The 26,016-nt window shown below is 43.7% G+C and overlaps 1 protein-coding gene across 6 annotated transcripts in view; it reads left to right on the top strand.

Annotated features, from left to right (window-relative positions):
• Nucleotides 1-26,016, top strand: part of LOC141811042 (phosphatidylinositol-binding clathrin assembly protein) — a 104,602-nt gene that overhangs the window by 13,359 nt on the left and 65,227 nt on the right. For all 6 annotated transcript variants that reach the window (XM_074698894.1, XM_074698893.1, XM_074698891.1 and 3 more), the window contains exon 2: nucleotides 16,159-16,301. In XM_074698894.1, the coding sequence (XP_074554995.1) occupies nucleotides 16,159-16,301 (143 nt within the window). The remainder of the gene's footprint in view (nucleotides 1-16,158; nucleotides 16,302-26,016) is intronic.

The following is a 26,016-nucleotide window of genomic DNA, read 5'->3' as shown; positions in this document are numbered from 1 at the left end:
TATCGCTGCCAGGCTCACATTGGGAACACATCATGTGATGAAACAGCACATAGGAGCTGTACCCACCTGCTTCTTTCACCACTCTTGATACATAATTTAGCTATCACGCTGCTGCTACAGAGTCCATGTCATATAGATTACATTTTACAAACTATTTTATATTCAAACATGTCATAATAGAGAAAGAAAGATCTCTAAAGAGGGGGTATTCTGCTTTACCGTGGCTCAAACATGGATATAAAGTAAGATATAAGGGTGTTCATAATCTATGTGTGAAGACTTTGAGCCACAATACACAAGACAAAATGTTTGCTCCGCCTCCTGACAGCCCCCCGACGGCCTTCCGGACGGCTATCCAATCAGAGTGAAGGGGGTTTGTGCCTTAAAGAGACAGCAGCTAGAATGAAACATTTCAGATGGACAGAATGAAGACTAAACCAAGCCCCTTCAGGCACAGCATTTAACACATCAGATGAACCACCACCAGCGGTGACAGCTTCATATTAACTTGAATTTTAAATGTCTTAAGGAGTCAGTCGTGACCAAACAGAGCTGTTTCCGTCATTGCTGGAGGGCCTTTTGAAGCATGAAAACACTGTAGATTTCTAGCTTTGTATAGTGTCACTGCACACCAAAATAATGCAGGCTACGAGCCCTGTGATTCAGGTATAGCTGTCCCCCATCTGAGATTGATCCAACAGCCAATTGATTCTGAGAAACCCTGGTATCTCAATCCTACCCAGTGTATGCAAACGTGTTATTGACAACTATATGTAGCGTCTTTTTTTCTTTTTCTTTTTTTTTTTTTTGTATAGAAAAACACAAATCTAATGACTTTTTCTGGAGTTAGGGGATGCACATATCAAATTGACTCTTCTCAAAGAGCAGGGGCTCCACCCTACCACTTGCAGGAGAACAAGTCCTTTTCACACTCGTGGGCAGCAGTCCCTCCCAGCTGCAGCCAGAGCAGGTTGTTGCATGTAAATAATTCTGAGGGTCTCTTTTGAGTCAGTTTTGCTGGTCTGGGACTCATGGGTTGATCTTCTGACAGAAGAAAGTGAATCTGTAGTTCTTAACATGAGTACCAGCAGCTACTCTCTAGCTGCAACTTCCATAACTGCAGATCCTCTAGCTGTGACCCCTCTAGCTGCAACTCCTTTGACTGGAACTTCTCTTGCCACAACTCCTCAAGCTGCAGTTTCTCTTACTGCGCCATCTTAAGCTTTAACTCCTTCAGCTTAAACTTCTCTAGCTGCAACTACTCTAACTGGAACTTCTCTAGCTGCATCTACTCTAACTGGAACTTCTCTGGCTGTAACTACTCTAATTGGAACTTCTCTGGCTGTAACTACTCTAACTGGAACTTCTCTAGCTGCAACTACTCTAACTGGAACTTCTCTGGCTGTAACTACTCTAATTGGAACTTCTCTGGCTGTAACTACTCTAACTGGAACTTCTCTGGCTGCAACTACTCTAACTGGAACTTCTCTGGCTGTAACTACTCTAATTGGAACTTCTCTGGCTGTAACTACTCTAACTGGAACTTCTCTGGCTGCAACTACTCTAACTGGAACTTCTCTGGCTGTAACTACTCTTAACTTCGACTCCTCTTGCAGTGATGCCTCTAGCTGCAACTCCTTCGTCTGCGACTCCTTTAGCTGCTATTGCCTCAGCCGCTGTGGCTCAGTGGTAGAATTGTCGCCTCTCAATCTGAAGGTCAGGGGTTGGATTCCAGCTCCTGCAGTCACAAGATGAAGTGTCCTTGAGCAAGACACTGAACCCAACTGCTCCTGCTGTTGCTCAGTGGTGTATGATTGGGTGTGAATGTGTTAGTTAAAACTGATAGCTCTTCAGTAGAAATCCCCTACCATCAGTGTGTGAATGTAGTGTGGATGAGTGAATGTGGCTGGCAGTGTAAAGCGCTTTGAGTGGTCAGTAAGACGAGAAAAGTGCTATATAAGTACTGGTCCATTTACCATTTACCTCTAGCTGCCACTCCTCTAGCTGCCACTCCTCTAGCTGCCACTCCTCTAGCTGCGACTCCTCTAGCTGCGACTCCACTAGCTGCCACTCCTCTAGCTGCCACTCCTCTAGCTGCCACTCCTCTAGCTGCCACTCCTCTAGCTGCGACTCCTCTAGCTGCCACTCCTCTAGCTGCCACTCCTCTAGCTGCCACTCCTCTAGCTGCGACTCCACTAGCTGCCGCTCCTCTAGCTGCCACTCCTCTAGCTGCCACTCCTCTAGCTGCGACTCCACTAGCTGCCACTCCTCTAGCTGCCACTCCTCTAGCTGCCACTCCTCTAGCTGCGACTCCACTAGCTGCCACTCCTCTAGCTGCCACTCCTCTAGCTGCCACTCCTCTAGCTGCGACTCCACTAGCTGCCACTCCTCTAGCTGCCACTCCTCTAGCTGCGACTCCACTAGCTGCCACTCCTCTAGCTGCGGCTCCACTAGCTGCCGCTCCTCTAGCTGCGACTCCTCTAGCTGCCACTCCTCTAGCTGCCACTCCTCTAGCTGCCACTCCTCTAGCAGAGACTCCTCTAGCTGCCACTCCTCTAGCTGCGACTCCTCTAGCAGCGACTCCTCTAGCTGCCACTCCTCTAGCTGCGACTCCTCTAGCTGCCACTCCTCTAGCTGTGACTCCACTAGCTGCGACTCCTCTAGCTGCCACTCCTCTAGCTGCGACTCCTCTAGCTGCCACTCCTCTAGCTGCCACTCCTCTAGCTGCCACTCCTCTAGCTGCGACTCCTCTAGCTGCGACTCCACTAGCTGCCACTCCTCTAGCTGTGACTCCTCTAGCTGCCACTCCTCTAGCTGCGACTCCACTAGCTGCCACTCCTCTAGCTGCCACTCCTCTAGCTGCCACTCCTCTAGCTGCGACTCCTCTAGCTGCGACTCCACTAGCTGCCACTCCTCTAGCTGTGACTCCTCTAGCTGCCACTCCTCTAGCTGCGACTCCTCTAGCTGCGACTGCTCTAGCTGCCACTCCTCTAGCTGTGACTCCTCTAGCTGTGACTCCACTAGCTGCCACTCCTCTAGCTGCCACTCCTCTAGCTGCCACTCCTCTAGCTGTGACTCCTCTAGCTGTGACTCCACTAGCTGCCACTCCTCTAGCTGCCACTCCTCTAGCTGCCACTCCTCTAGCTGAAACATCTCTTCTGAAGCAGTGTTGCCTCCTCTCAGCAGTGACTGCTCTAGCAGCTAATGGTAAAGGGTAATTTGACCAGTACTTATAGCAATTTTTAAAAAAATCTTTCTCTCTTCTTTCTGGTCTCATTCGCCCATCCTCACCACAATCACTCACTGACTGCAGAGACTGATCCTACGATAGGAACCAACACTTTATCTATCACTTCCATACCCATTCACACATGACTGACCACCACTCCGAGCAATTTGGGGTCTAGTGACTTGCTCAAGGACACTTTGGCAGGAGGGCTTCTAGGACAGCCAGTTGCTTCTTTTCTCACTCATTCACCATTTGAAGCATTCCCCCAAATCAAACTCTGCTCAGGTAATTGTCATGTTTTCATCCCTCTGACACATTTTCCTCTGAGTATGTGAGACTGATTTCTTTTAAAGCTCATATGATTCGTGAAGGTCTTTACCTTTGTTGAAGGACGCTTTCATAACCCATTGAATTCTATGGAGAAGTCTTTTGCATGGAGCTCAGGGCCAGGTTGAAAAGCAGGGTTTGTGAAAAGCAGGTAATCTTAAGCAGGAGAGCTGAAAACATACACTAAGTTACACATGCTGAATAACTGCATGTTGCCTAACAAGATGGTGTTGGGACCCTGTAGAGTGGAGCGTCTGCGCTTGAAGAAGTGAAATAATGAGCACACTGAGGTTTCATCTGTGAGGGGAAACTCCCGGCCTGCTTCTTCAGGAAACCCTGACTGTCCTCTTTTCTACAGCAGAACTGTACACTACAGCAGGAGCACTGCATGCTCGTTTAGCGCATTAAGTGATGTTGGTATGTGTGTATTTAAACCGTCTTTGTCTGTGTTTGTGTGTTTGGGAACATTCAGTGCTTCTGTTCCCGTCCTGGTTCTGATGCCTGGTTATTTTTAGCCGTGTGATCTCTGCAGAGCCTTTGGCTGAGTTCAACCGCTTGTTTTCCCTCCTCTACCTGTGTGCGTGTGCGTCTGCCTGCCTGTTTCTGTCGGTGTCACTCCCTCTGCCTGACACAGACCCACAGACAGCCCCCTCCCCCCTCCAGGCGTTTGTGCTGAGAACACGAAGAGACTTCAATCCTATTCACTTGACAAGATTTGCCGAATCCCTGCGTGAAAACATCCCGGCTGGAGTTGTGCTCTCTCCCTCTCTTTCTGTATGACTAAGAGAAACAGAGTCGCATAAAAGAGGAGAAGCTGCTCTTCCTCAAGAGCTCAGGGGGAGAATTAAATCTATGGAAGAAGAGCTGCTCTATTAATAGACAAACTTCGGGTGACACTTTGTCTTAGTGTCCCTCCTTTCCCCTTTCTTCCTCTTCTCATCCCTTCTTCTTTCTTGATTTGATGCCCCCCTCTTTCTTTTTCAATTTAAAATCTGTCTCTCACTGTTTCGGATCATTCCTTCTTTTTGGGGAAAGGTCACACGAGGCTGCAACCAAACTTCCACTCTGAAGATTTGCAGATTTGATTTTCTGGCTTCAGTGTCGGGACTCAGATCTCTTCTTTACAAAGAGGAGTGATCAGACAGCAACGTCAGGATGAAATGATGCTACTTGTTGAGAAATAACTGCTTCCCTCCTCGGAAAACGTCCATCAAATCACTCCTGTATCTGCCGTCTCATCCTGACAGCATCAACATAAACACAGATCAGCGATGTACCTCTCTGTGTCTCTGAGTTTATTGGCAGCAAAGTGAGCGATGGTGGAAAGAGAAAGGATATGACAGAGTTAGAGAAGTGTGTGCTTAAAGCTTTGTTTGCTCTGTCAGCACCAGAAAAACAAGAGTGGCGCTTTCATTCACACGTTTTCCAAAGAGCTGTTTTACAAAAAGCCGACTTAGTGTGATTAGAAGAAAAAGAAAAAGGTTGGGTTTTTTTTTTTTCAAATTTAGCAGGCTTATGATTCTTCACACCTCGCCCTGACTTCTTTTGCGTCTGCTATCAGGAGGATTTTAGAGGAGAAGAAAAGAGGAGGGAGGGGTGGACGGGGAATCCTCTTTTCAGTCTGCAGTCCTTAACACAGAGACAGACAGAAGAGAGAAGGAGATTACCAGTACACGCCAGACAAGGTGCTGATACTGCCGAGTGTTAATCTTAAACAGATTGGGGCTGCTCCTGGAGCCCTCCCTTCCTGACTTTACATCTGTGTGCTGTCTGTGAGCGTCTGCGCCCTCCTGTTCGTCTGCACGCCCACAGACTTTGAATGAAGGTCAGAAACTCTGCGGCCTTACCCTTGCTTAGCCAGCAGGGTTATTACACCTCAATGATCTGAATTCCCCACAGAGCGGTCAGAGTAATAACGTCACCCTTTAACTGGACAAACAACATTCAACCTTTTTAGGCCTGCCAGAGTGTCCTTGAGCAAGACGTTAAACTGGTATCACATGGCTCGTTCAGGGTGGGTTCTATGACTCATGAACATGGAGATCGTGAAAATAAAAACCCAGTTATAGAGTTTTTCTGAGCTAATGCTTGCAGCGTGTTCGGAAAAACTCATAGTATGGGAACAAATATCACTAACGCTTTATTCTGACCAGCATAGCGCAGAAGTTGAAAACTGTACAACAGGGTAGTGTCAGGGCAGCTTAACGCCTGAAAAGTCACAGTCAGTGGCGGAGTTGTTGACCATATGGGAGGCGCCAAATCAGATATCTGATAGAGATTGATGAGGAAGTCAACTAGTTTTTGCCTTTTGTAGAGTTTTTGCAAGATGAACAAGATGTTTTGGTGCAGTTGGGAAAGTGTCACACCAGATCCATTAAAGCACTAATTCTCTGGGGTTACTTGTGTCTTGGATCCAGCAGATCAGAGTTGTCCAGATCAGATATGCAAGACGTCAAACGCTGGAGCAAAGCTGCATTGATTTTCACCAAACAAATCGAGCAGTAAAGAAATTCTGGCACTGAAACATCTATAAAGTTGGTATTTTCAGAACAAAATTAACAGTGTAAACAACAAACCGTTGATATGAGCAGGGCCAGACCAGGGCCCTATTCTACGAAGCAAGTTCAGCCTAGCGAGATAGCCTTGGAGCTACCTCGCTGGACTGAGAGCGGTAGCCGGCGGTCTCGCTACACGGTTTTACAACGCTGGTTATCAGCCTCATAAGAGGATCCAGCTAGGCAATGAGCGCGTGCACGCGTATAAGGCGGAGCCCGCTGCATCTGACCAATCACAAACATGGAGCAGTCTGGAGTGTCAGAGCAGGCCGGAGAGAGAAGGACCGCATACTTCACACAGGAGGAGCAGGAGGTGATCATGAGGAAGTATGACGAGGTGAAACATGTAATTAACGTTAAAAGCAACACCGTCGCCACTGCTTAAGCACGGAAGGAGTGCTGACAGAAAATTGCTGACAGTCTAAATGCGTAAGTGTAGTACAAAAAAAATCTTTTGTGCCATTATCATCCTGAAATAGCACTGTTCACCATGCACTTTTACTGTAACATGCACCATACCTGATTTATTTCTTAGATGAATTTATTCATTTGTTCATTACTATCGTGTTTACATTTTTGTGTGATATGTAGCCCACATGAGCCCTACATGAATTCCTGTCACAATTTTAAGACAGACAATAAAATATTGTCATGGGACAGAAGTGTTTGCAGTGAAGATCTTATTACGGCATGAGAGTTCTTCATTCCCTTTAACTACCTGTAGAAAGTGTCATGTACTACCAACCCCTCCCTGGAAAACCCATACCTTTCATAAAGGTGGTCATCCCAAAAAGAGAGTGGGTCGGTGCGGTCCCTGAAAACTCTCGCGCGCCGGAGTGCTCCTCGGACAATGCGAGCTTTGATGTCCATGGGATCCTCTAAGAACGGACGAGCCATTTTTTCGTGAGGGCTCATTGGTCAGTGGGCGGGGTTTTTATAGTCCGCGAGTTCAATCTGGAACCTAACCTGCCCCGGAGCAGGTTAGCCGTTCAGCGTATGTTGTCATGGAGACACGCCTCGCTGAGGAGTGATCCCGTGTCGTAGAATAGGGTATCGGGGACCTATCCTCAAAGCTACCTCGCTAGACTGTAATCCTGCTTCGTAGAACAGGGTCCCGGAGTCACCAGGTTTGAGGTTTTACAGCCCAACATGAACCAGGAGAGGACCATCAAGCTAGGTCCTGGGCTGAACACTTTATTTTTCAGAATTCTTGCAGGATGTCACATATGTTTTAGTGCTGTGGGTAGTTCTTCAAAAATAATCTATGACACACCAAGTAGCAGCTGCAGTGATGGAGCTACCTTGATGGGAAGTGAAGAGAGAAGAGCTGCTAATGAAATCAAAGCAGTGAAACACAAATGAAGATCATTGTTTAAAGACTTTTTAGTCTGGGATGCTCCGAGTACACTCTTTCAGGCTCCGTACTGCACAGATACAGATATTTCCAACCATCCTGAATTGAAACTTAACCAATCAAGTACCAGGTAGATAAATATTGAGTAGTTTTAATGACAGCACAGTTTTCAGGAGAGTCTTCTTTCAACGCCCATACTGTGGTCTTCTTTCTAAGATCTGAAGCTGTCAGTCCTTTGATATCAACCTTGAACTGCTGAATTTTCTCAGGAGACGTATCTTTTGGAGTTCAAGCTATGTGAGCCTGACCGTCTTTTGGTGGTCTCTGAAGGGACGGTAGAGACTGAACACTGTGAGCTGACTGATGCTTGACTATAAACTAGTCATTGAAAAGCTGACTGTGGCGTTATTTTTTGAAAGAGTTAATCCACCTTGTTGCAGGAAAGGAGTCCACTACAAAATAGTGAAATATCCCTTTAGGTTTATCTTACTGACTCCGTCATTGGGTTAAACTGATACTGTAACATTCCTCAAACTACAACAGTGTGAAAAACAAACGACTGTGGGGCTTTAACTCTAAAGTTGCAGCAGCATCAGCCCGTGTGAACTGGATTCTGGAGCTAATTTTGTCTCTTTCCTCCGTGTTGTAGCGTGGCAGTGGATCCCATGTGGCTGAGGAGGATTAACTAAAGAGAAGCAGAGAGCACAGGGAGCGGGGAGGGAGGAGGTTTAAAGTGTTAATCAGGGGAGAAATGGGACGAGGAAAATGAAATTAGTGCACCAGTGAAAACAGAAGCAGAGAAAGAGATAGAAGTAGACAGAAAAGCTGGAGTGTGTGTGTTTGTGTGTGTGTTGCCTTGGAGCGGGTGGATATGTGGGATTCAAAGGTGGATGAAGAGAGGAGAGGGGAAAGCACAGATAGAGGCTTGCCAGCTGGGCCAGATGTGATCTCTGCCTCCTCCTCCTGCCCTTCTTCCTCTGTTGATCCGACCACCTGCTTTCCCTTGCAAACACACAAACATACAGTTCAGACGCTCGCCGCCACGACTCGTACAATCACTTTAACGCAGGCACAGAGTACTGCAAACTTCCTCCAGACTGAGGTTCCTGCAGCTCTCACGTTGCCTCGGTACCAGGAACTCCCCTGGTCCATTGTGGTGTGGGTAACAAAGGAGCTCAGATCAGAGAGGGACAGAGGGAGTCAGTGTCTGGGATGAGATCATGCATTTAGAGGATGGACAGATGAGGAAATGTGACTGTGAGGGGAATCATATAACAGCACAGTTCCATAAGGACACTTTTCAGTTCAGGATACTGTATTCGTTCTTCAAGGGGCATCTGAAGGCAAGTGAGTGAGCCTGCGACAGAATAACAAGTAGACGGTTCAGTTATAAACATCTGATAATGCTCTGTGACAGTGTCAGAGAGAGCGGAGACAGAAACATTAAGAGTACACCGTCAGCTACACCTCTCCTGTCTGCTGTTTCAGTCGCTTCTTAAAACATGACTGGGATACTTCTGAGCTGTTTTGTCTGACATTGGGACTCCTTCGCCTTCTGAAAATGTTTGTACAAAAAACTAGGAAATACCAATTTCCCATCATGTCTCCCAACCCGTAACTCTGAGGCTGCATCTAGAGCTGGTATTTGACTTGGCAAAGCAAGGACAACTTTATGATGCTCTAGCTTTGATGGTGCCGCTGCGGGCGTTAGTCTCCGTTTATCCAGCCAACATGAGCATTGCTTTAGGGTTAGCATGCAACGTCTCCAACAGATATGACAGTTAAAATCATCTGAATTGAAATTTTGATCTTTTTGGTCAAGAACCTGAAATTTCCGAAGCAGTAGCCTCTGGTGCTGGAAAACTGAAGCCAGGGCAGATTCTGCAGTTCCTCCTGTGTCCACTCCAAAAGCCAAGGAAACCCCTTCAGAGCTGATGTTTAACATAGGAATGCACTAACATAGACTTAACCCCTTCAGTATGGTTGTCCCAACATACCTGATTTGCCACATCAGGTGTCAGTGAAGCTGATTAACCTTCGTATCCCCAACTCAGGGCCCACTTTTAAGTCTCAACAGTTTTTGTGCCACCTCATTTGACCCCATAAATCTGGAGGGAGGCCATATAACTGAATACAGGAGAAACATGTTTGAAGGTCCATAGTTGCTCGCACAGTGACATGTTGCATCATGTTCAGTATTACACTTTTTACAGTTTTATTCTCATATATTTAATCATATTTAATTTCAAAATGACTTGGTGGCCCACCACAGGGGGCACAACCCACAGGTTGGGAATCACTGATCTATTGCATTTGGTATATTCAAATTTACAATCTCTATCTTTAATTCTCTCCCTATGATAGTAAATTAAGTCAGGCAGTAAAAGGTTAAAGAGGGGGTATTCTCCTTTTTTAAAATCTTTATTCTGTCCCTCTGGTGCCCCAGTAGAATCTTTGCACCAAACCAGAAAACCCTTATTTCAGGCTCGCTACTGTCTCTTTAACGTCCTTCCTTCCCTCCAGTTGGCCAGCCCCTCTGGAGGCCTGTCAGGGGCGGAGCTATGGGTAGGGATGGGTACTTTTTCCATTTGAAGCGATACGGTACCAATGCCCGGTACATGGTAATCGGTACCAGTACTCAACGGCATTAATTTTAGGTACTTTTTTTGTGTTTATGTAGTAAAAATATCAATAAAAAAATACAACATATATCTTTTTTTCAATTTAACATATTTATTCTTTAATATATAACCTTGCAATGCTGTGATAATGTCCAGCATGGAAAATCATCTACTCTTCCACTCCTTCACAGTCACAAAGATGCATTCAAGGACCTAAACATGGTACCTTTTGATTTTACGTGAATCGGTGCGACACTTTTGATAGAAATTGGTTGGTACCTATAAAAGTACCTAATTCAGTACCCATCCCTAGCTATGGGTGTAGACCTTGGTGTTTCAGGTCCCAGCTACTCAAAAGTGTCCTGAAGTAGTCAGAAGGTCATGATACATGAAGTCCACACATGCTCAGTCTGAACATCATGCACTTTGAATTCATGTTAATGATACATGAGAGAGCAGGATAGCCCCTCTTTAAGTTTTCCAGTGAGCAGGTCAGCATTTCAAGATGTCTTCCATCCATATAGAATACCTGAGGTGTGTGTCTTCTCCAGCCTGTGGTTTATCTATCATGTAATGTGTTGGCATTAATTAGCCCAGCTCACCGCACAGCTGTGTTTACCTGCAGGACGTGGAGGTGCCGGTTGTAGATTAGACTCAGTTTAATGCTTTTTCTTCCTGTATCAGGTTGAAGCAATTGCTCAGGGTTAGAGAGAAAAACAACCTGAACACCTGTTTCTGCTACAGATCACAGGAGGAGGAGGAGGAGAGATAAAGCCGAGGCGAGTCGTGTGTGGATTCCTGCAAATTGTCTCTATGAAGAGACTCTCAGGTCTCTCGTGTCGCATTATCTTTTCCTCCTTTCCTCTCTCTGTATTCCTCACCCTCTTTCACCTCCCCTGTTTTTGACTCGCCTGCCTCTCCTCACCCTTTTCCCTCTCCTGGTCTGAGATCAGTGGCATCCAAAGCTTTCCACTCTGCCTGATTAAGTCAGCACATGTCCCCTCTTTACATTATCACCCTCACACACACACACACACACACAGACGGGCGTCCCCACAGACCTCATCAGTCCTCCTCTTCTCTCTCACACCACTCCAGACCTAATGAAAAAACATGAGCTCTGTGGAAAAGGAGCCGAGATGGACGGACAGAGGAGAGACAGAGAGAAAAGGTAGCTTGTGAATTGAAAGAGAGTACACGACAAAGAAACGCTTCAACAACAAGGCCACCAGTCGCTTTTTACATCCTGACGATAACACTGAGTTTCTCTGTCACAAAGAGCAGGGACTCAGAGAGATAGCGAGGAGCGTGGAGGCCTCAGTCAACATGCTGATTCAGTCATACGTCTGGAACATTTCCCAGCAGGCATGAAAACGCTGTGATTTATCCTCCCGCCTCTCAGCGCGCCACAAACTGCAATTCAGAAGCACTCAGTTAGCGTCTGAGCGCGGCTCTGCCCGGCTGTCATTCACAGCTCCAAATGGATGTGTTGTGCAGTAATGTACTTCGTGTATTACATTACTCTGGACTCATTTGTATCGACTGAAGCACCTGGTGTGTGTGTGTGTGTGTGTGTGTGTGTGTGTGTGTGTGTGTGTGTGTGTGTGTGTGTGTGTGTGTGTGTGTGTGTGTGTGTGTGTGTGTGTGTGTGTGTGTGTGTGTGCGTGTGCGTGTGTGTGTGTGTGTGAAGGAAAACGTGAACCCTGGCTTTATTGAAAGTGCAGTGCACACACACGCCTCTGATTATGATGATGAAGTCCCCCCACGGGACTCTCCCTGCTACAGTACGTCTAATGAGAAGCCGTTTCCGTAGTTACCAGGTGTGAGAGCCGGCAGCCCGTCACGTCCTGCGGTGAGGAACAAAAGACTGCAAGCAGGAGGAGGAGGAGGAGGATGAAGGTTGGAGGTAGAGGCGGAGGAGGAATGAAACAAACATGTGGATGGAGTGATCGATGTATCTGTGTGTGTGTGTCTATGTTTGTGCTCCAGAGGGCTCTGAGTGTGTCTGCTACCTGTTGAGAGTGGAGATAGTGAATCTTTATAATAAGCTTTGGGACCCGTATCGGTCCAGATCGATCTGGGCTAAAGTGGTGAGAGCCAGGAGGAGGAGCTCAGTGTCAAACTCACTGGAAATGGATTCATCTTTGCTGGAGATGAAAGAGGGTTTGATGCACGTCGATGCATTGTTTACAGAGCATCAATCAGGCCTGTTATTTGACCTGTTGGAAAGAGGACCGTTCAGAAGTTCATACACCACACACTCGTATTCCTTATCCCTGGATTATATCTGTGTTCTCCTTTAAGAGTACAGGGGAACTACAGCTGTGTTTAAGAAGTGTATAATGCAACTGTGAAGGGGAAAAAGTGTCACTGCAAAGCACCAGCATCCCAATAGAGGGCAGTAAGAAAACAACACAGGCCTTTCAGCAAAGACAACACCATAGGGCGTATTCAGACCTGGACTGTTTGGTCCACTTTAAATGGACCAGGGTTCGTTTCCCACGCTGGTGTGGACTTTTCATGCAGGTGTGAATAGACACAAACGAACCCTGGTGTGGACCAAACAACCGGACCAAGAACCACTTTTTGAGGTGGTCTCGGTCAGCTTCCAAACGGACTCTGGTGCGGTTCGTGGTTCTGGTGCAGGTCTGGATACAAACCAAGGTCCATCTGAACTAACTACAGGATACATGCGCCTTTTGGGCCTATAAAGCCACCGTAAGCTAACCGTCTTTGGTTCACACCTGATCCTCCGTCTTCTGTTTAGCCATGCTGTTGCTAGCATGTTGTGAGTCAGCACACGCAGAGCATAGCGTCTCCTTGCTGCACGCATTCGTCTTCGCTGTTACAAAATTTGAAATGGTGTTGTTAAGGCCCCGTTTACACGACAACGTTTCATCTGAAAATGCTAAAACGCAGTGAAAACTCAGTGACAAAAATCTGCGTTTACACGGAAACGCTGATGGACTGAAAACGCTGTGGTGAGCACCCCAGGCCTATAGGTGGTGCTATAACTGTCTTATCCAGAAGCCACTTTTGTGGGATCTCCACTGAAGAAGAGTTGAGCCGGTCATCTGGTGTATTGGGGAATACTAAGTCAAAAAGTGGAGCAACAGATGTAGATTTTGTTGAAAGACAGTCAGCAGATGCAGCAGATTGAGCAGCACAAGCACAACATGGTAGTCCGTGACGATTGTACCAACGGTACTGTTGTCCTGTTGTATGCGCACGTGATGCAGAGTGTGACTTTAGCGTTTCCACTGAACATGCTGGCTTACTGTTTACATGGCAATGGTGTCAGGAGCGTTTCAGAAAAATCTCACTCTGGAGGCCGTTTTCAAAAGTTTGCGTTTTAGGTCGGCTGAAACGTCGTTTTCGAGTAAACGCGAGGCTGAAATGCAACAAAACTATTGCGTTTCACCCTAAAACCGTTGTGGTGTAAACGGCCCCTAAGCCTGCTTTGAAGGAGCTGCTCTTGAAACTGAAAATGATTTTGCAGCTCCAATGAGAGCACAGACACACATGTTTAACTCTATTTCCGGGTCTGTATTCTGTGTGCTGTCTTTGTCAGTGCTGTCCAAGGAGAGCACTGATCGTCACACAGGTGGATGTGTTTACAGAATATAGTCCACTTGCAAAAAGTACAATCTGAATACGAACCGCACCAAACGAAAAAAATAAAGTCCGCTTTTGGTCCGGACCAAACAAGTGGACCAAAGGACTTTTCTGGTCTGAATACAGTCATAGAAGGAGACAGACAGGCCAGGCCGTGCAGCTAGCCCGTTAGCCTGTTAGCATGGAGGATCTTCAGCCTGTGTTGCTTTTGATGGAGCTTTATCTCACTGCAGGTGGATGTGTTGAATCCTTAGGAAGACGAATTCTAGAGACAAAGCCGTCAACAAAAAGCCATCCCTTAAAAGCTGTCTCCAGAACTAAATTTCTACCCTGGTTCCAATGGTCAAAATGAAACTTACCTGCTTTGACTCCATGAGCTCTGTGTTACCGTTTACACAGGGGAGAGAAGGGAACAGTGGCCTTCTTTCACTTTTTAAACTTTCATTAAATTTTGATTGTTTCTGTATTTCCAGAGGTATTTTTGTTCAAGGTTTTTTTTTAAGCAGTGTTTGTATTTGAGTAAAAACATGTTAAAAATGAGGCAGGATTACTTTGTTTCAAAAGAAATCATCAGAGAAACACTTTCTTCAACTCTCCTAATCTGGGAATTGAAATTAAAGAGGACATATCATGCTGATGCCTGATTTAATACTTACATATAACATAATAAATTTGAAAACAAGACCTTACACCCCCTGAATTTTCAAAAAATGAGATACTGTATTTTTTCTGATATCCTAGAACGAGATTTGATGCCTCTGAAAATAGGTCATTGCCATTTTGCCGCGAGACTTCGACCTTCGTGACAACACGAGGATCCTTTCTTTTTATTGGAGTAATCTGATAAAGCAGCTCCTCCTCTGTGATGTCAGTCACACAACCGCCACCGAGGGATACACCCACCAAGAGCCGACTGACTGAGTGCTGGATGCGGGGACTCTGCTCTGCTGAGCAGCTCGGCTTTACATGGGGAATTAGCAGTTAAAACACTGTAGTGTTAGCAGACGTGGTAATACTTGTGAGACTGTGATATTTGCATGCTTGTTCTGACATGCACTGTGAACCTGGACCACAATAATGCTGCGGTAATAACATAGTGAGGAACTGACGGTAGAGGCGATCTTTAGACTACACTTTCAGCATGATGGATAAAACAGACAGAGAAAAGTGAAGGAGCAGGATGGAGCCCTGTTATAGAAATAGTTTATTGGTGAAGTCTGCCTATATTTCCACTTATAAACTATACATGTTACAGTACCGCTTTGACTCACCACACTGAAGCGTCCTGAGATGATCTGTGTCCAGGTGGATTTTCTTCCTCCTGAGCTGCAGAACCGTCCGGGTCTGACTCGGGGTCCAATACAAAAGGACGTATCCTACACTCTGCCATTTTATTAGTGCTATCAATGCCTTAGGATGAAGTTTTGGCAAACAGCAAACTCGCTCGGTCTGCCCCATTCAATGTGGCGATTTTGTAAATACTGCCATGCTGCAAAAACCGCCCCCTGGATCTACCCCCTCCACCCCTCTGATAGAACTGACCAATCAGAGCACAAAGGGCTGTGACATTGCGAGGTTACTGGAGGTCATTCTGGAAACGGAGCGTTTCAACGAGATCTTCAGAATGGTCTAAACTGAGGATATTGAGAACGCTATTGTGGGGCAATGAAGGAACTAAATGACTTGTACTGAGGGCAGAAATGCTTTACAGGCATCCTAGTCTGGCATAGTGAAAAGGAGAAACAAGCATGATATGTCCCCTTTAAAGAATAACCCTTTAGTATTCCCATTAGAATGCTGTTATTAACCAAAAAAATCCAAAAATCAAAAATCAGAAGGCCTATTAGTCTGATTTTTTGGTAGGATTTAGTTGATATCTTTAAATTAATTTTCTGACTGATAGGCCTTCAGATTGTCTGACTAACAGGCCTTCTGCCATCACATCAGTTGAAAACGTATCTGTTAAATTGCAATACTGTTCAGCTGCATTAGGACAAACAGTCCATCCTTCCAGCGTTCACAGAGTTGAAGAGTTGCTCCTGTGTTTCTTGTGTTTATCACCGTATAACAGTATCTTCCTCAGCAGTTCTTATCTGTAGTTTCTTAGGCGTCTGTCGAACGCCTGGAGGTTCAATTTTCCTGCCGGTTCAGTGAGTGAGTGACACCTGAACTTCAGCTCAGGAGGAAGCAGAAAAGAGAGAGCTGCAGCAGCTGAGGAGGAGGAGGTTAGAGAAGAGTCCTCACAGCTTTAGAAACCGTCCTTCACACTTCATTTCCATTCAGCTGAAGTGTGTTTGTCTGTCCTTGGTGTGTCTGCGCGTCTGCATTTCTCCGTCTCTGTGCGAGGAAAGCAATTTGCCGTTGTTGTCGATCAGGGTTATCAGAGCTTTTTAAAAAAAGCTTTCTCTGCACCTTTGCTCTTTCTTTTCTAACTCTCCCTGGGCCTTCTCTTCACAGATCTGATCCACTGCACCAACGAGATGAACGTGAACATTCCCCAGCTGGCCGACACGCTGTTTGAACGCACGGCCAACTCCAGCTGGGTGGTGGTCTTCAAAGCCCTGATCACTACTCACCACCTCATGATGTACGGCAACGAGGTAGGAGGCTGAAACACACTCTGACACAGTCACATATGAATGATTCATCCATGTTTCCATCAGCGTCACCATCAGATGTACACATCAGACTCAGAAAAATAGAAATAGCTGCAGAGAAATTAATTAGCTCAAGCTGGCAGCGAGACGAGGGACGAGGAGAGAAGCAAATGAATAATCAAACAAATGAACTTGATGAAAAAAAAAACACGTTTGAAGCTGCTTGAGGATCACTCTCCTCCTCCGTGGAGTCAAACACCATAATTAGGATTCAAACAATCTCTCTGCAGAACTTTCTGTTTTTTGTTAATTGTGATTTTTACCAAAAGCTGCTCTGTCAGCCTAATGTCTCCATAGCTCTGCAGCTTTTCACATGCAGATAATTCATTTCTTCAGTGTTTAAATCTCTAATTCGATGCACAGCGTGTGCTCTTCTTGTTCTTTAGGAAACTGATTAAACAGATTCTTTCTATAACCGTACGTATGTTGTTGAATGTATAAATAATGAGGACGCCCATCTTGGCGTGTGTGAGGCTTTGTTGTGACATGACTCCTTTGATCACATCATACTGTATACGTCGGATTACCTGGTTTGCTGGGTTTGAAGGGGGTCGTTAGGCATGCAGTGTGCTTATTATCATCTCAGAGCTTCATTTTCTATGTTTTCACACCTTTATTTTCACCTGAATGCATACGACACATTTTCATCAGAGAGAAAGAGGCCAAGAGCAAAACACTAAGTCCGTGTGTCTCCCTGCTCCACCCTCTGTCACAGCCACCTGACTGCAGCTCAGATCATACTGATCATTAGTTTTGGTTGGTTTTTGGTCATTGACCGGCATAATGTGTATCACATCTACCAATATTTACAAATTTAAGTTGGTCTGGAGTTTATATTTTGTTTCCGTGATTTCCACTCATATCTACGGTGGCCTATTGCATTCACTCACACACACACAAAAAAATCCTTTTTAACAGGATGACTATATCATGAAAACAAGAAATTATTCATTTTTTTTTTTTTGCTTTCTTGTACAAAAATGAAATTATTTATTTTTGATTTTGCCATCTCGTAAACACAGAAAATTAATTATATTTAACTCTGATAACTTGTAAAAAACAGGAAATTGTTATTTATTTTTTCTTAATTTTGCCATCTCACAAAAACAAGAAATAATTTGTTTTTAACTCCGCTCTCTTGTAAAAACAGGAAATTATTTATTTTCAATTTTGCCATGTTATAGAAACAGCAAATAATTTACTTTTTAACTCTGCTATCTTGAAAAAACAGGAAATTTTTTAGTAATGTTGTATGTCAGAGCAGTTGACGTGTCAGTTTTCAAAAAGCAGATCGAGTAGGACAGGAAGTCGTGCATGTAAACCACCTCAAAACACCTTGTGACTTTCAAAATAAACAAACTATGTCATGAGATGGTATAGATCACTTCCTCTTGCTGGTTTTTGATACAGTATTTTGTTGGACGATGTCACCCTGATAGCAGTTTTATTCTATAGTGGTTCTAGCAGTGAATGGAGATCAAAAGAAGCAAAAGATATGAAATTCTGTTTTAAAAGGGAAAGAAAAGGTGGTGTGAGCACCAAGGACACCAGAATAAATACATGAATTGATAGCATATTTGGTAGGTTTCTGCCTTTTCTGTCATGAATTTTTCTGGCCATCATAAGGTGAATTGTATCGTAACCCCAAAATCTGGATTTGATTAAGATCAAAGGTTGAATGTATACTCTTCCTCATGCTGGTTTTTGGTACAGTATGTAGACGTTTGGTTTGTGAGTATTTTTCTGTAACTGGTTCTAAAATTGTCATACCATGTGTGATTTTCTTTAGAGTGAATTCAGAATCAGCAGGCAGAGGGGGTTGGATCCAAACCTGGGATGACTCTGATTACTAAACCTCCTCTTTGGAAACATGCACTGATACTGTCAAACCACCATTAAGGAGTATTTAACCTTTACGTAGTTTGAGCTACTACAACTGATGATGTGCTGCATCTGGCGCACAGTCACCTCATACAGGTGTCATACTGTACGAAAAATGTCCTTCATCTTGAGAATTGTTAAAAAAACATATCAATACACATTGTCTACAAGAGGCTGGTGATTTCAGTTGACTCACTGGAGATAGCCGCAGCTCAGTGGTAGTCAGTTCTGGTTGTTATCGCTTGTATTGTGTTTTGCTGGCTGAGCTGATGTAAGCTGAGAGAGCCAAAGGATACAACAGGGGATACGGGCAAAGTGAAAGAAAAACAAAGAGAACGATTTTGAGATTAATCTCACAAATTTACAAAATATTTCATGAAAGCTGTATGTCCTTGAAAAAGGAAAACCAAAAAGCATTTCACAGAGGTGACAAAACGACTTATTTCTCGTAAATAGAAGACTTTATTATTAAAATAATTCAAAATTTATATCTTGATGCTCACAGATTTACAATTATATCTTGTAAAATTACAACTTTCTTCTCTCAAATTGACAACTTAGTTCTCTTAAATTTACAACTTACTTATTTACGACTTTTTATTTTACTGTAGGACTGTATTCTCTTAAAGGCTTATTCTCCTAAACTTATGACTTAATTCTCTCAAATTGTTGTCTTTGTTCCTGCAAATTTACCATCTTATTCTCGTAAATTTACAACTTTATTCTCTTAAATTTACAAATTCATTCTTGTAAATTTGTGAGACAAATCTCTTCAATTAGAAATTGCGTTTTTTACGTGGCTCTATAGAGTCACGTAAAAAACGCAATATGTGTAAATAATTATTTCCACATAGATAATGATGCAAAAAGAAAATGTTTTTCCTTTCTCCAGTTTCTTCAGTCACATTTTAGGCTTATAGCACTTTAAATGTCTGGGATTTCCCATTTAGCCTTGAATAGCACTCCCAGGTTGTCATTGTCGCATAAACAGGCACTTTACATAGGCTACAGGCAAATTAAGAGCCAAAAAGTTTGTTCTCAGATCAACCAAAAAACAGCTAAACAACAACCAACCCAATGTTGTGTGAAGGTAGAGCTGCAACCACTGGAGGACTTTTCGGTTCTCTCAACGTTTAGGGTACGTAAGGCGTTGTAAAGTTTCAGTGTAACCAAGAAGGAACGTTCTCTAAACTAGTGCTGCACGATTTGGGGAAAAGGTGCGATTTGCAATTAAGTGGACAATATTACGATTGTGCTTGCAATTTATTAAAAAAAGTTGTGTCATGATGAGTCTACAGACTTGCTTGATTATCATGGAGAAAAATCTGAATTGCATGTGCTGACGTTGTGATTGCGATTATCGTGCAGCCCTACTCTAAACATTAGATCTTGGTTTGGTTCTAACTAACCTTTAGACCACCAAAAGCTAGTGTTCCCTTTACGTTTGTGTTACTAGGGTAGCACTCCACCGTAAAAGAAACATCATCAATGTCATCATCCCTACAAAGTATTTCAATTCAAACACTGCAGCTGAAAGTCGAAAAGGAAAAAGAAGCTCTTTTTATGGTCAGAAGACCAGAAAGAGCCTTAGAAGTCTGAGTGTGTTCACCATGTATCTAGAGTCAGTCTCCAAGAAGCAGAACCAAGCTGTTTTGTGATGTATCAGACTAAAATCTGTACATTCACATATGTGAGCTGTATGTTTCCTGCAAACTGTGTACTAATAACATTCTTGAATGCATAGACAGAAATACCTCCTCGCTCTGGAACACACCCACTGTAATCAAACAACATCTGAACTCCACCACACCCCGCGCCACATTCCTTTCTGACTCCATTTAAAACGAGAAGTGGCGTCGCTTCCTTGTTTGGTCAAGATCAGTTATGTGGACATTACGCAACGCTTCCTCCTGCTGGTTCCTTCTTTAGTGCATCAATCTAAACTTCCTCTATAAAGAGGAAGACTGGGGTGTGACATCATTCTGTTGTGGCGTGAACCAAAACAGGCCGCCCTACAGATCTCCCCGCCCTGCTGCTGGGGAAGGAGAAGCACTCTGAGGTGTGGAGAGCCGGTCAAAACGAGGCGTTTAGGTGTGTCAGAGATGAGCTGGCACCTTTCAGTAATGAGCTGGGACCTCACATGCTGATCAAAGGGACATCAGGTCATCAGATGACGGCGCTGTTAATGTTTCTGGAGCTGTGGAAAATCCTGCATCAGTTTTTGATGAAGCTAAACACGCTAAGTGGGGCAAAGCAGTGAGCAGGAAGTGGTTTGGAGGCATGATGTGGTTGATTCAAGTCGAGAGACTTAAAGAGACGGCACATGAAGAGGCGGCTGCTGCACGGCAGCTGTGCTAAATCTATCAGCGCTAACAGGATAAAAGAAAGATTTCTCTCATTTCTCTTTTGTCTGATGGTGTTATTAATGCTCCAGCAGCATCTTTTGTGCTCCAACACTTAAAACAGAAACAATTAAAGCCTCTTTGTGCTCCTGCACACAGCCTGTAGCGAGTAAATAAGTCAGGGATATAAAATGTGAATGGTGCTACACGTTGTAATCTTGTTCCCTTAAATGAACAGCAGTGAGCATGCTAAGCTGGTTACTCTAAAGCTGCTGATAATTCAAGTACAGCAGACGTTTACGCGCTGATTTACAGAGAATATGCTTCTGTTTGCAGGTTATTAATTGCAGAAACTCGCAACATGATTTAGAGGAATTTAAAAGCCTTCACATAAAGAGGATAACAGCACTGCGTCTCTGCCTCAGCACCACGGAGCCAGTCTCTCGGCGCTCGTAGTGTGCACTCATCAGGCTGCATTCATCAGGCCTGTCAGGGCAGCGGTGCTGACTGCGGCGCGGCGGCCAGGTGTCCCCGCTCCCTCGCGGCCATCCCATCCATTACAGTCAGCGCTGAGAGAAACCTGGCTGTAAAATTAGGAAGCAAAGACCCGCAGAATTGGGGTCAATAGACTGTACATTCCTGTTGAGATCAACACACTGACCGCTGCCAGCTCGGCCGGCACGCCGAGGACGAGGACGGCCTGGTGGCTGCAGAGCCTGATAAACACTTACAGTTTATCGTCATTGACTCCTGATGATACTGAAAGCTTTCACACACTCGGGTCACCCTGCCTCAAAGAGCCTCATTTCATGTGTTTGGGCTTCAGTGACAGGTGTGGCCTGCCAAGGACAGCGAGCCGAACTGTTACAGGCTTCTCGCTGCTGATAAGAAGCTCATCAGAAAAACTGAACACTTATTTCTACATACAGTGACACCGTTATGTTTCATTAACTCAACTTTAATCTGTTTGAACATTGACATCACTTACAGTGTCAGGGATGGGGAGATGGGCGCGGAGAGATAGAAAAGGAACTGCGAAGAGGAGTTAGAGGAAGAAAAGAGGGAGAGAAGGAAAGGAAGGAACCAAGAAGTAAAAGAAGGGGGTTGAAGTCATAATTGATAAAGATGATAAAATAAACATGATGACTCAAAGTATTGATCAGTTCTTGTGCTGCTTCATCAGATTATGTATTTTCTCATCAGTCTACAGGCTGAGTTAACATTAAAGAGGGGGTATTGTGCTTTTTTCAAGTTTTTATTTTGTCCCTCTGGTGCCACTGTAGTATCTCTACATGATTCACAGCTTATAAAAACCCCCATTGCTCTGTCCCCGGTGTTTAGGTAAAGCCTTATCTCCTTCTTCAAACTCTGCTCTGGCTCACTGTCTCTTTAAGAACTGATGTTAAAGTGTTTTTTCTTGTTTTTAAAGCTCTACATGGCCTTTATGCTGCAGCTCCATCAATGGGGTTCTAATCCGGGGGTCTGCAACCTTTACTTTCATAGGAACCATTTTCCCTCATCTCACCTGGATTAAAGTCATTCCGGAGCCACAAAATCTACTTTATCTTCACAATGAAGAAAAAAAAGTGTACGAAATTCTAAACACAGTAAAAAAATTGAAGTCAAGTCAATTTTACACATTAGTGGACAATAAAAAATTATTCTATTCTATTCTATTCTATTCTATTCTATTCTATTCTATTCTAAATATAATCATTTTCAAAAATCCCTCAAGTTTTTAACATTTTTAAGAATTTGTCAAAATTCCCAAAATTTTGAGGTTACAAAAAATTGACAAAAGTAAAAATTAAGAAAAAAAAGGCAAAATGAAAAAAAATGGAATTTCAAAAATTTCAAAAAAAGATTAGAAATCTACAATACTTAAAAGTTTTGAAATTCAAAAAATGTGCAGAGAATCACAAAAAATTGCAAAAATAATAAACAGCCAAAACTTCAAAAATTTTGAAATGTAAAGATGCAAAAAAAAAAAAAAAAAGAAAGAATGAAAATTCAAAAAATTCTACACTATTAGAAGAAAACTTGAATTTGATAACATATGTTGATCATGGAGCTCAACTCCTCTTTCTTGTGGTTTGCAAATGTTTTGCCATATATCAAGCATGTTCATTTAAATTGGCACGTTGTCAGTTGAATGAATCCATCCACACAGAATTAAAATCATTTTTTTCTTCCAGATTAGTCTTTTTGTAGATGTAGTTATCTTCCCAGGGCTGTAAAACTTGAGGTTGGCCACAGGTGCATGGAAAGTTGGTGGGCTGTTGATGTTGTAGGAGGTGAAGTAGAGCGGTGGCAGACTTTATTGACAGATGGGAAGAAGATTTAATTCAACAAAATGTTGACACATGATTTTACTCATCAATACCCTCTGTAAGAAAAATAAAAAATGATTGATTATTAAAAAACTTTTGGGGGGGCGACAAGGAGCCACTGCAAAGGAGTCAAAGAGCCACATGAGGACCCAGAGCCACAGGTTGAAGACCCTTGCTCACGTCTATCACCAGCTTCTTCAGGGAACCACTCAAAGTGCTTTTAAAATATCTGCTATGCTGTTTTTCAGTTCAGAATACTCATAGTAACTAAGGTTTCTGCCACAGTGTCAACGGGCAGATGCGAAACATGCTTGGGTTCTTTTTTGGTGATGGGCTAATAAATAAAAGATTGAAAGATAAAAGCTAGCAATTGAATTAACTGGAAAATGAAAACATGCTGTAAATTAAAAAAACAAAACAAAACAAAAAAGATCTTCCCAAAAAAAGGATTGAAAGAAAAAAACAATGTTTTTATCAAGAAGAATCTGAGATTATGATCAACTACAGTTTTTACCATCAGTGTACTGAGTTTGAATCCTGATTATTTCCCTAAGATGACGTTTTATGGCACTAATGGGTCGTTAAGCAAGATTAATGGATCTGTGTTATTGTGTTTACTAATTACCCGACTCTTAGTGTATCGCCGAGCGTAGCTCAGCCGCACATCACATCCACAGGTCCATGGTGTTAGCTGACTGCCTCTCTTCTCTCTGTATCTGCGTCTGCTCAGTGTTTGTCAGCATATTAAAATATATTCCTCTGTTTGCATTCACCGCGAGCCGCTCTGCATGTCAGCAAAATGTTTTTACTTTTTTCATTCCTGCTCGTAAATTCATCCTTTCAAATTGTATCTGGCGTTCAGCGCGAACGGCAGGTGGATTCACTTTCTCCATCTCTTCTTTGCCTCAGCTGCCATATTCGTCAAAAGGATTGGGTCGGTGATTGGAGTAATAGCCCACTCTGTGTGTGTGTGTGTGTGTGTGTGTGTGTGTGTGTGTGTGTGTGTGTGTGTGTGTGTGTGTGTGTGTGTGTGTGTGTGTGTGTGTGTGTGTGTGTGTGTGTGTGTGTGTGTTATGTGTGTGAGAGAGAGAGGGAAGAGTCGACAGGCCCTGAATTGATGCTCGTTCAGTTCCTCACCTCTGTTTTTTCCTCCCTGCCAAGAAGCAATCCTGGCTCTCTCCCCGGTGACACTCTGAATCTTACGAGCGATCAAGACTCTGTCAATATCTTTGATCAGGATTTCACTTTAGTGCTGGTCCAAAGCCACATGTCGAAGAAACACCACTGCAGCACCCGGAGTCTGAGTGGTTTCTTCTTCTGGGGGGTTCGTTTCAGAGAGTGAGCTGCATACAAAGAGCTCACAGATTAGCCAACTCAGAAATGGAGCTATCTACACCCAGAGATGTGATTAGTCCTTTTTGTCCTCTTTGTGCAGCTTTTGTCTCAGCTGTTATCATTTGTCAGCGTGTGCTGGAAAACAATCAAACAGGAAACAACAAACAGTGACTTGAAAAGACATTCATACCTCCATCCACGTACAGGAGAGCTCAGTCTCTGTCCACAATAAAACGTCTTCCCTCAGACCGCTGCATCGCTCTCCTGGGAGTCTGGATGCTTCCACATCCCACACCTCAGCAAGGTTACAGTGAGATAAAGAAGTGATGAATCGAAGGGAAACAAAGGTGAATCTGTTCATAAAACTCAGGGAATATGGGGGAGCAACGTTGCAAATGACCGCACGAGAAAGAGGTTTTCCTGTAAATGGGGTCGTATCAAAGTCAGACTTATTTTAAAATCAATGTTTGTGAGACTAAAAGCTCTTCTGTAGATGGATACCCAGCACAGAGAACACCTGATATCCTCCTCTTTTACCTCATGTTGTCTCTTTATGACTGCATCTTTGAAGCTGGTGCTTCACTTGGTTTGGTTTCCAGTGAGCCCCTTCATTACAAGACATGTCAAATGATATTTTGAAACAGACACTGAGAAATTATTATTCTAAATCTGTCATATCAAGTAACTTCTTTTCATTTAACAATAAATCCCTTTTCTTTGTACCCTTGAGGGTAGAATCTCATGAGCCTCATACTTCGTGGCTAAAAAGCTCAGAAAGCTCCTTGTTAAAAGGGCAAAAGCCTCAAATATGGTGGAATCATTTCCCAGAAAGATGCTTTGGTAAATACAAACAGCTGTCGAAGGCAACTCAGCCAAACCAGACGGAGAAAAACTGGATGTGACTTCTACAGCTTCAAAACAGCCTTAGACATGCTAGCAGATAATTGAAGAAGTAACTAGGATTGGCAAATTAAAGCTAGCATTGTGCTAACACGTTCACAGGGTAAAAACAGGAAGATTGGGGCGTTTGTTGACATCACAAGATGCATGAGAGTTTATTCAACCAAAGTTAGGCTTGCTCTAGAAGCCCTCACTCCTCCTTGCATGTCCGCTTTCTGTCACTGGTTGCTCATTTTACGACAGCCTATTTACAACTTTCTCCACTTACTAGCTTAAAATGCTGCCAAAGCAGCCGCAAGCTACCATCTGTGTTTGTTTACATTTTGTTAGTATAGCGTTTAACTGGAGTTATAGCCCCCTACAGCTCAGAGACAACATATAGAATGAGCATGTTAGCATGTTAGCTCTCTGTCTCTTGCTCACAAACATTGTTACCATGTAACTCATGTTAGCTTGGCTTAGCTAACTGTTAGGAAAGACACATAAACCACACCACTTATGACCTCTAAATGGTATCAAGTTGACGTTTGGGAATCACTTTAGCTGGTGTATTGTATTTGGTATTAAACCGACAGTCACAGGAAAGTGGGGCACCAAGTTTAGCATTCTTTAGGTTTCATGAAGTTTTGCACCAACTTCCACAACATTCTGTGGAATACTTCTGGAACAGTTGTACTAATTCATCCAGCATCTTTAGGCCAAAAGGTATGCACAGTTTTGACTCATCCAGTTGTGTTGTTTTTGTTGTTTTACCCTCTTAGATTTGTTGGAATACTCTCCTCACAGCAGACAATCAAACCCTGGCACAGCCTGGCTGTGTATCCATGCTCATTTAAACCTAGAAACCTTCTGAAGTTCTGACTTTACTCT

This window comes from Halichoeres trimaculatus, unplaced genomic scaffold (genome assembly GCF_033239565.1).
Source record: "Halichoeres trimaculatus isolate MK-OKI-2021-1 unplaced genomic scaffold, fHalTri1.1 fHalTri1_scaffold_22, whole genome shotgun sequence".
In the NCBI taxonomy this organism is placed as follows: Eukaryota; Metazoa; Chordata; class Actinopteri; order Labriformes; family Labridae; genus Halichoeres; species Halichoeres trimaculatus.
The sequence above is the reverse complement of the archived record's forward strand: the minus strand, read 5'-3'. Positions and strand labels throughout refer to the sequence as shown.